Below are 10,180 nucleotides of genomic sequence, written 5' to 3'. Positions count from 1 at the left end.
AGACTGATGCTGAGAGTGAGTTGAAGCTAACGATTTCTATTCTAGCCACATTCTCCTAAAAGTTCAAAATTCTCTTTTTTTTTTTATTCGGGACTCACTTCGCTCCCTTTCAAGGTGCAGGAATTAACTAACTGCAGCTCTCATTGCTGCTTGGAAAATGGAGACTCTTACCATCCATTTGTCGGCCTTTACGAGTGCACTTGTTAGGTTTTTAATGAGGAAAGTACCAAGTAGTGCCAACTAAGAGAAAGATGCAAATAGTCAAAAGTCGCTACTATAGAATAGAATTCCTTGGCTGGCTTAATAAAAGAAACGTAGTCTTAACTAAGCATAAGTCCTTTACTTTATTTCCACGAGCTTCGAAAGATGGGATGGAGCCTTCACTAATAGACAGATGGGATTGAAGGATAAGCAACTACATCAATCAACTTGGCAGCAGCAAGGGAGGTTTCTCCCGCTACGGCTCTTCCCTGCTGGATGAAGTTTTCTTCTTGTATTGTAGCTAGGGGAAACAAGAAAGAGCTCTAATTGATGTTCCTGGTCCAGCTCAGTCAATGATTACACTTGACACCGTCTCCTCATCTCTGTTTGCTGTCAATCTGTCCCTATCTATAGGATTTTGAGACCTAGATCGATGTAATGCCAGCTTGAAGCTCTAGTCTATGCCCGCCCTCTGCCCATAAAGAGATGTGGTATCTTTCACTCTGCTTTGTAAAAAGTTTTTTGCAATGCCGAAAGGTAGAGCAGCTTCAAGGTCTTCGGCAACGAGTGAAACTGCAGACCCAAGTGGAGATCAAAGAGCTGCATCTCAATCAACGCTATTTTCCGATCTGGATTTGAAGGAGGGTGGGCTTCTTAGGTAGGGACCACCACAAGTCTTCCAACCATTCTAGATATCCTCGTGCTAATTTGATTAAATGATTTCCTCATATTTGACTTCCCCATGGCGAACACCTATTCCTAGAAGAAGTGATGTTATTGGGAATAAGGTGGATCCTTCTTTCCCGTTTCATCAAGGAATGGAGCTCGACAGAAAGAACTGATTGTAGATACGAGGATGAATCTATGGAAGATCCTAGTAGTGATAATGATAATGATATTGAAAATGAGAGTGACAACGAAAATGAGGATGAAGCTATTAGATACGAGGATGAATCTATGGAAGATCCTAGTAGTGATAATGATAATGATATTGAAAATGAGATTTAGATGGAACATTGAGATTTNCATCGAAATTCAAAAACATAAACTTTGGCTTCTACAAGAAGCATTACAACCATTGAGGACCAAGTAAGGGCCTGAATTATAAGGGCAACAACCTGAAACGAAAGGGCTTAGGCTTACTATTGGAGCACTCAATCTAAAATCCACTCATCATCTCCAGAGCTAAACAAAATTACTTCTTAGTTAGTACACCACTTCTTACCTAGTGCATCAAGTTAAGAAGACAAGATCTCAATCTTTTTCACACTTAAAATCTCCCTTCGTTCTCAAGAGTAATACAAACTAAACCACCATTCTTCCTATACCCCCTGTAATCGGACTGCAGATCACATCTTTTTTTTTCTAAAAATGGAAACAAACTTTTCAATATGAAATGAAAAAAGAGTAATGCTAAAAATACAACGGCACAAAATAAAAAGAAGACAAACTTGACAAAACATAAACCCTATTCCGGAAATATAAATCTGTTCCAATTTGAACATATGAATAGAAAAGCATGCAAACAACTTGGAAATTGAACACCATGAGGAAGGTTTAAATTGAGCTAATTCCAAGCAATCAGACCACGAAAAGACTTGTCTTGAAAACCCCTTTAGTTGCATTCAAACCAAATTTCAGAAAGAATAGCTTTCACCCAATTACCCCATAAAAGATGAGAATTGGGATTCAAAAGAGGGCCCACCAAGATTGCAGATCATATCTTTATTAACTTTTTAAAAAATATTCCCAACATTAAGAAGCAACAATTAACAAAACCATTTCATCATCATCGGTAAACTAGGTAAAAATTGGCTAAACAAATTATTATGTAAAGGCAAATATTTCCCCCTTCAATTGCAACTAATGAAACATCTACAGTCCCTAATGAACGCATATTTCCATGTACTAAGAAACTGTCCCTTCTCCATTTTGTTATGCTTGCAGTGTGTGAACATGTAAATTTCAGGAAAGCAATAAAAGATTAGAATAATTCTTAAGTACTGTAAGTAAACACTACCTCGAATGAAGCAAGTGCGGTCTGCCCATCTAAATTCAAGACTGAAATTCCCATGATCAATTTGTATAAAGGCACAAACGCACAGTAAGCAGCCAACAAACACAGCACATAATTGTATATCTTTGACTTCAAACAAAACCTCTGTACTGTAAAATTCTTTTTCATCAGCCATATTCTGTAGATACATAGACCTAGAACAAGCAGGTGAGAAATAGCAACCACCAGTGAGTCAATGACACATGGTGTGTAAGCGCCAAAAGCATTTTCCACTGCATTTGTCCAAACACCACCAACAATTGGACGACAATACCAAACAAACGGCTCAAACCCCATTCTTGGTTTATTTGGCGAAGTCAGCTTCAACCAAAACGAACCTAAACATGAGTTATAAGCAACAATTTAGTCCTCAACAGCAAATATAGTTGAGTTCTAAGCAAAATATTGATTAGCATTTGATTCCAATCATAAATGAGTAGCGAAGAACTAAAATTTCGAGTACATGCACTTCTCGGATGAAATTAAATCAGTGGTTTTGATGGTTTTCGCTGCCTGGGAATTTCGATAACATTGAATACATTTATGAATCTGGCCACATTGTCGCAAAGCCTCCTTCACCTAATTAAAATTTGGACCAACATGGGATGGATGGCCCAAAATAAAAGACATAAATGAAAAATGGGTATCATTTTGAAAACCAATGAAATTTGATCTTCTGTTTATGTTATCATTGTATTAAATTATCACTTTAACCTATGCATTATTTTTCTATTTTCTTTGTTTTGCAACGTTCTTTTTTCTTTTTTCATTTTTTAGAATTTTTTCTTCCTTTTTCCTTTTTTTCTACAATGCTTTTTTTTTTGTGTTTTTCTTTCTACATTTCTTCTTCCTTTTTTCTTTTATTCTTTTTTTGTGCATTTCTTCTTTTTTTCCCTTTCTTTACTTTTTTTTTTGTGTTTCTTTGAATCGAGCATCAAACATAGAGTATATAACATTAGAGCATCGAGCATCAAGTGAACTTCTTAATCGAGCATAAAGCATACAACATAGGCCTAGAATATCGAGGATCGAGTAGCATGTAGCTAGTATATAGCATAGAGTATATAATATAGAGCATAAAATGTAATGCATCGAGCATGAAATATCAAGTATCGAGGATCAAGTAGCATGTAGCTAGTATATAGCATAAATCATATGACATAAATCATAGAGGTAGAGCATCAAGTATTGAGGATCAAGTATCGAGGATCGATTATCGAGTATCAAATATTGAGTATCAAGTATCAAGAAAACTTATAATTCACAGCACACTAATGAGTTGTAGAGTCAAATGAGTAAATTCACAAGATGCTGACATAAGCAAAAGACCACTTTTTATTCAATTTAAAAAAAGGTACCCATTTTTCATTTGACCTTAAAAAAAAAAAAAAAAAAAAAAAAAAAAAAAAAAAAAAAATCCCTTTCTCGACATTTAAAACTCCCTTTCTACTTTGTGTCAAGTAGAAAATTGAGGTACAAAAGGGTGAATATGTATCGGCCTAAATTTCTATGATAGTTTGAGTCTACTATATGCATGTATAGGCTTGAGAATAAACTTGACAAAGAAAAATTTAATAAAATAAATAAAACTTTTATTTCTTTACGTAAAATTTCAATATTAAGATCTTGAAAACACTATTCGGGTACCCCTGATTTTATTTTAGAATTAAATTGAGCAAATAAACGAATTAATAAGGACATTTAGGCCGATGACCTAAAATTGGGCCTATAATGCTAAATAACTATTTTTTTTTAAAAAAAGGTCAATTGACCCCCCTGTTGACGTCATCACGATATGAGATTACAAGAATTGTCCTCACATATTGGTCTCGCTCTCGCTCTCGCAACAATGGATCTCGCTCTTATGAATGAGAACGACTCATTACCATGGGGTTAGAGTTTTGAGAGAAAGAGCGAGAGAGGCGACAACAAGAAAGCTCGAGCGAGAGCAACAACGAGGAGAGCACGAGCAGCCAAGCATGACACGAGTAGTGTCTGCGGGCAAGAGGATTAGGCAGAGTCAACTCTCCAGTTAGAGCTCTCGCTCGGATTGTGTATAAGAGATGTCCATCTCTTACCGACTTATGAATTTCTCTTACACAGAACCTTACCCAGTAATGATCGTCTCAACATGAGAGAAATGGGAGAGAGATATGAATCAGAAGAAGTAGTGACAGCGAAAGTGACGAGAGAGGGAGTAAGAGAGAGCAACAGTTAAAGAGATCCATGTGTATAAGATGATATTCATCTACTTGTACAACTTAATGAAAAATGTTCTCTTGCTTTGTAGGATGACAGAAAGGTATGTACTAATTCAATATGGATATGATTGGGAAGAGAACCAAAATTTGTATATTTGAGGCGAGCTAACAGGAATTATTGTGCCTATTACATTAAAGTATGAAGAACTTAAAGCTCACATTTATAAGGTTACAAATGTAAGTTCTTCAGAGTTTGATGTTATCATGAAAGTTAAATATAAGCTTGACTATAAAGTCCCTCCACAGTACATACGGAATGAGGGGGATGTTCGCTCCCTTCTTTCTGGGAAGATCTTTGTAGAGTTCAGCTATTTGTAATGCTAAAATAGAACCATGACAGAAAATGTGAATATGAGTTATGATGATACGGGGGTAGATAACCAATATGAGGAATCATATGAACTTAATCGAGAAGAGGGTGATATTCTATTATCTATGAACAATCAGCCATCAACATTATCATTAGACAGTGACGACACTAATCCATGGGACTTGGTAAGAGAAACTCAATGTAGCGGACCTGTGCTTGGTAACGAGAGATCAACAGGATTTACTTCAATGGATTGTGGTCTTTCAAAAAAGCGTGATCCTTTCTGTTGGGGTTGATGCCCTAAAGTCTCATGTCCTGTAGTATGTAAACAGTTTGTACGAACACTTATGATGTATAATATATGATATTTACTTCACTTATTGATTTTGCTCATTTTAATGAAACCAATAAACTAAAATCCCTAGTTGTTTTTATGTAACTTAAGCATATATGTGGTGACATACAAGTGAATCTTGTCTTGAGTGATAACCAAAATGGTTTGTAGTATATGGATATAGGAGGGAAACCTTATCCTAGTAACACTACGGATGTGACCCGCTTTGTGGAATAGTTACAAGTATTGTGACTTGTCACAGATGGTCTGATCATGATTATTCGTGTAGGGGACATGCGAGGGGGGGCGTCCTATACAAAGAGTTTGTATAACACTTAACCACGAAGTGTTAACGTCTCGTTATATAACACCATTCATGATAGAGACTTCACTTCACTAGGTTAACCCTGTCTCTTATACACATCTAGATGTGTATAAGAGACAGGAGGGGGGGCGTCCTATACAAAGAGTTTGTATAAGACCTGACCACGAAGTGTTAACGTCTCGTTATATAACACCTGTCTCTTATACACATCTAGATGTGTATAAGAGACAGGTATAATACTTAACCACGAAGTGTTAATGTCTCGTTATACAACACCATTCATGACAGAGAGTTCACTTCACTAGGATGACCATAGGTAGCATGACCTCAATCCTGAGTGAGTTGGGAAATCCTACCATTGGGAGCGGTTCTTTGATTTGTATGGGTGTGAGTGGCTAGGTCGTCAACTCAAACCTACCACTTTGGGGATTCGTCTGATTTTGAGAGCTGGGAACTCAGCTACACAAGATGGAATTAACTTTTTTCCTGAAGCAGGGGTAAGTAGATAGATAGCTCCCTTAAAGGCTGATTCCAAGCTTGAACGATGTGGCGTCACACACTTTCTGAGGTGTTCATATATAGTTGGACTATGTTGTATCGTTCATTAAAGGGATCAGTAGTACTTAAGGAGTGAGATGTAACTACAGGGTCAAAACGATAAATTGGTCCTGTTGTACTTACGAGCATCTGTGAAGGTTATCGTACTCATGATTAGTTATATCCGATGGACACAGAAATATATCTGTGGTAAGAAGAGTTCGGCTATCGGTCTTTAGTGGAATGTCTGACAGTTAACGGATGGTGGATCTCGTGGCTAAAGAGTTTAGTCAGCTATTCACGTACCGTTGGAGCTTAGAGCCATAGGTCCATAAGGTCCCATTGGTAGCTTGGATACAAGTTGAGAATCAATTTTTGGGTCTGTTTGAAATGTTCAAATTGACAAGAGGGAGTTCGATTATATATGATATAATTAGACTGGTTAATTATATATGATATGATTGACTAAATGTATGAGATACATTATTTTGGAGGAAATTAGATATAAATATGATTTATATTAAGTAGAGGATAAAACCTATAGTTAATATATGATATCAAACTATAGGTTAAGAATATAATATGATTATATTCATTATTTTATTAATTGGGCAGTTATGAGATAATTGGCTGAATTTTTCTTCGAATTCGTGCGAAAGTGAAAAGTTGAATTTTGTTCTAGTAACTGAAGAATAAAATGAAAATTGTTTTCATTTTTCAAAAGACACGCTAAATCGCTCATGGTGTGAAAGTCTTACATCGCTTAGTTTTGAGAGTCTATATGATAGCGCCTGCCCACTAAACGATCGTCGAGTTTCCTATGATTGCCCGTGATTATCTAAGCAATCGCTTACCTTTTAATAGACGACCACTTAGCAATTACTACATGATCGTGTACCCCGACCCAGACGATCAAGCACCCAACTATATAATAGTCTTCCTTATCTCCCACTTGCTTGTTCGTAGTACACGATCATCTTTCCTCCTCCCCTCTATCAATTTCATCAAAGTCCACCCTTTGTATTCTCGCTCCGAGAATACTGAGGGCTTTGAATGGTGGTGTCGTCCCCGTTGCTTGTTGTTCGTGCGCTACTGTTCGTGTAGATGATCGTGGTGTTGCTGGGCGATTGCTTGTTGGACGAGAAAGAGTGATAAGAGTTCTCTCACGATGAAACCGAGTCCTTGTGAAGAAAGTTTTCAACTGGTACGTTCTCTCGGTCTTTTGTTTTTATCTTTTAAAGCATGCCAATAATTGGTGTTTTCAATGCATATCTGTATGTTATAATGTATGTGTGGAAATTTTATCACAATGAAATTGGAAAAATCCACTTCCGCTTATAGGTACTCTTGTATAAGAGTTTCTTCACTTTCGTGGCTGGTAATGAGAGATCAACAGGATTTACTTCAATGGATTATGGTTCTTTAGAAGAGTGTGATCCTTTCGTGGTTGATAATGAGAGATCAGCAGGATTGAATTCTATGGATTGTGGTCTTTTTATAAATGTCTCGCTTTCTTTTAGTATCACTCTCGGTAGTCTCACTCTCTCTAACTTAACATGTTTATAACTTTTTATGACTCTTTTTGTAAATGTCTCGCTCATCTTAGTATCGCTCTCGTTAATCTCGCTCTCTCTAGTACCTTACTTAACACATTTATAGCTCTTTATGACTCCTTCTATAAATGTCTTGCTCTCTCTTAGTATCGCTCTTACTAATCTTGCTCTCTCTAGTAACGTTACTAAACATGTTTATAACTCGTTATGACTCGTTCTGTAAATGTCTTGCTCTCTCTTAATGTCGCTCTCGCTAATCTCATTCTCTCTAGTAAAGTTACTTAACATGTTTATATTTTTTTATGACTTTTTCTGTAAATGTCTCTCTCTCTCTCTTAGTGTCGCTCTCGCTAATGTCTAGGTTAAAAGTGTAGGATTGTATCAACAACATTGAAAGCACAAGGATCATCTAAGCATTCAAATTCACTAATTTTGGCAAAATATAAAGCATGCTTTTGCATAAAAAGTGAGTTTCAAGACATACCTCTTGTAGAACTTCTTCAAATATCCTTCATGATAACTTGTAGAAATACAAGTTATTTATGCTGCCTTACTTAGATATTGTGGTTAAAAGAGAGAAAATATGCGCCGATTGTATGGAAATTGGCTAAGAAATACAATAATTGTAAATTATCGCCAATACACCCACTAACACCATCAAGATGGTAGAAAAGAATATTTCAAGTCTGTTTTGCAGGAAATCAAGTCACCACTTGCGATCAAGGCTCAGAGAGAAATTGAACAACGCATCTCCGTCGCATTGCGCCCGTCAATCAACAATGAAAAAACGATCAACGCAATGATGGCGCAATGCAACAGTCGATCCAGAGCTGAACTTCAACCGCATGCGGTAATAAAAACAACATCGCATGCGAAAACACAATCGAAAGATACAAATGAGCAACGTAATCGCGGAGGATTATGACACATGTACAATTAACCGTTGTGCATTATTGACGAACTGATTGCATAACAGAAGGAATATTTATTCCACCATTTTCGGAATTTCCATAACAATAAAGTGGGGACCACAAGTCAGAGAGTCAAAGCCTTCAGCCTATAAATACCCTCATAGAATTCACTGAAGGATATACTTCATATGAGGCTATTCTGATATCTGTATATTGAGAGAGAGGTTGATCTGAGTGCTGATGGGAGAAGATCCGGGAAGAAAAGAGATAAGGCTAAGAGATGAGTCTCAGCGCAATTCAGGCAAATCCCCGTCGTGAAGCTCTGTGCTTAAATCCCTTCTACATGTTGAGCAAGCCTAAGAGGGAAACTCATCCTTCCATTCACTCCATCTACGCCGGCAAGCGATTTCTCCATCCAGATTTGTGTCAAGATGTTGGCACTCATTTGTATTTGTTTCTAACTCTCATTCATCAATTATATTTCATCTTCTTAGTCTAAATCATTCACAACCATATATCAGACGCTTGATTTTATAATTAATTGTCATGATCATCTTCATTTCCACTTTCCTGTCTACTTCCGTTCCTCCCTTAATCGCTTTCTCCATGTGGCGATTAATATGAATTAAACAAGTTAATTAATCTGTGCTAAATAAATAAAGATGTTTAGCTAAGGCATGCTAGACGACATCTTCACCTGTGAGAGCAGAAGTGAAGATGCCATTCTGATCTGTCGAGAGAAGGTTAAAAGAATACGTTAACTAAAGCGAGAAGTAATTCTAGAGATGGAAGCAACCTTGCATTCAGTATGTTCATCTCTGCTTCACCACAGAGATGTGAGAAACACGGTCGATCACTGAGAGGTGTACGCCAAGGGAAAGCAGAACCACACTTATCTCTTTAAAGAAATTAAGGAACTTGCGATGTTTATATTAATTATCTTTTCTATTTCTGCTTGGCACATAAGCCTTGCCATTGCATAACACGATTCTTTGTATAATCTTCATAGTCAGTCTCAACCTCGGTATCTTGTATCATGTAACCTGTATCTTGTATCATCATAGCTTAGGTTTACTTTTATTGCACTTTACTTTTATCACCTAGACATCATAGGTTAAAAATCTAGTATAAAAGTTATACTTAGATGAATCACCTAGACTTAGGATATGTTTAGTTAGCCAAAATGTATCGCTAAGTATTTTATACCCTAATCGTCTAGAACACTTCAGCTGGAGAGAAGTAATGTACTTTTAGCTCTAGCATCCCTAAGAGTTCACACTGTGAGATTCATGCTTGGCTTTGAGCTGCCCTGGGAGCGGACTCCATTCGGAGAGTGTTTGCATGAGTCAATACCAAGGTGAATAGGGGAAGTTGTTCATAGTAAGTGGGAGAAGGAAGTGTGTCAACACATCCTACGGTCTCTTCCATTAGGTCGCACCGTGAGATTCCTATAATGCGCCTGCATGTCTGGGCTGGAGCGACCTTACCAATCGGAGGGTTATATTATAGGATTCGGAACTCCACGAACTTTAGAAATTGATAGGGTTTCTCAGGTCCGTTTTCACTATTGTCTTTCCAACTTGGGGAGCATAATGATTCCGATCTTTGAGGTCTGAAAATGGAGAGTCACACTCATGAGAATTACTAAGTGTTAGTAAATTCTTGACCAAAGTAGTGATAACTGAGTTACTA

General features: G+C 37.1%; 1 protein-coding gene across 1 annotated transcript; it reads right to left on the bottom strand.

Annotated features, from left to right (window-relative positions):
- Positions 1-1,205: 1,205 nt before the first annotated feature.
- On the bottom strand, positions 1,206-2,805 carry LOC120077246 (ABC transporter C family member 2-like). Its single transcript, XM_039031143.1, has 2 exons — positions 2,222-2,805; positions 1,206-1,319 (listed from the first exon to the last, which is right to left on the bottom strand). Exons 1-2 carry the CDS (start codon positions 2,552-2,554, stop codon positions 1,206-1,208), a joined length of 447 nt encoding a protein of 148 aa, XP_038887071.1. The 5' UTR covers positions 2,555-2,805.
- Positions 2,806-10,180: the final 7,375 nt, after the last annotated feature.

The sequence above is a fragment of the Benincasa hispida genome, chromosome 5 (genome assembly GCF_009727055.1).
Source record: "Benincasa hispida cultivar B227 chromosome 5, ASM972705v1, whole genome shotgun sequence".
NCBI lineage: Eukaryota > Viridiplantae > Streptophyta > Magnoliopsida > Cucurbitales > Cucurbitaceae > Benincasa > Benincasa hispida.
The sequence above is the reverse complement of the archived record's forward strand: the minus strand, read 5'-3'. Positions and strand labels throughout refer to the sequence as shown.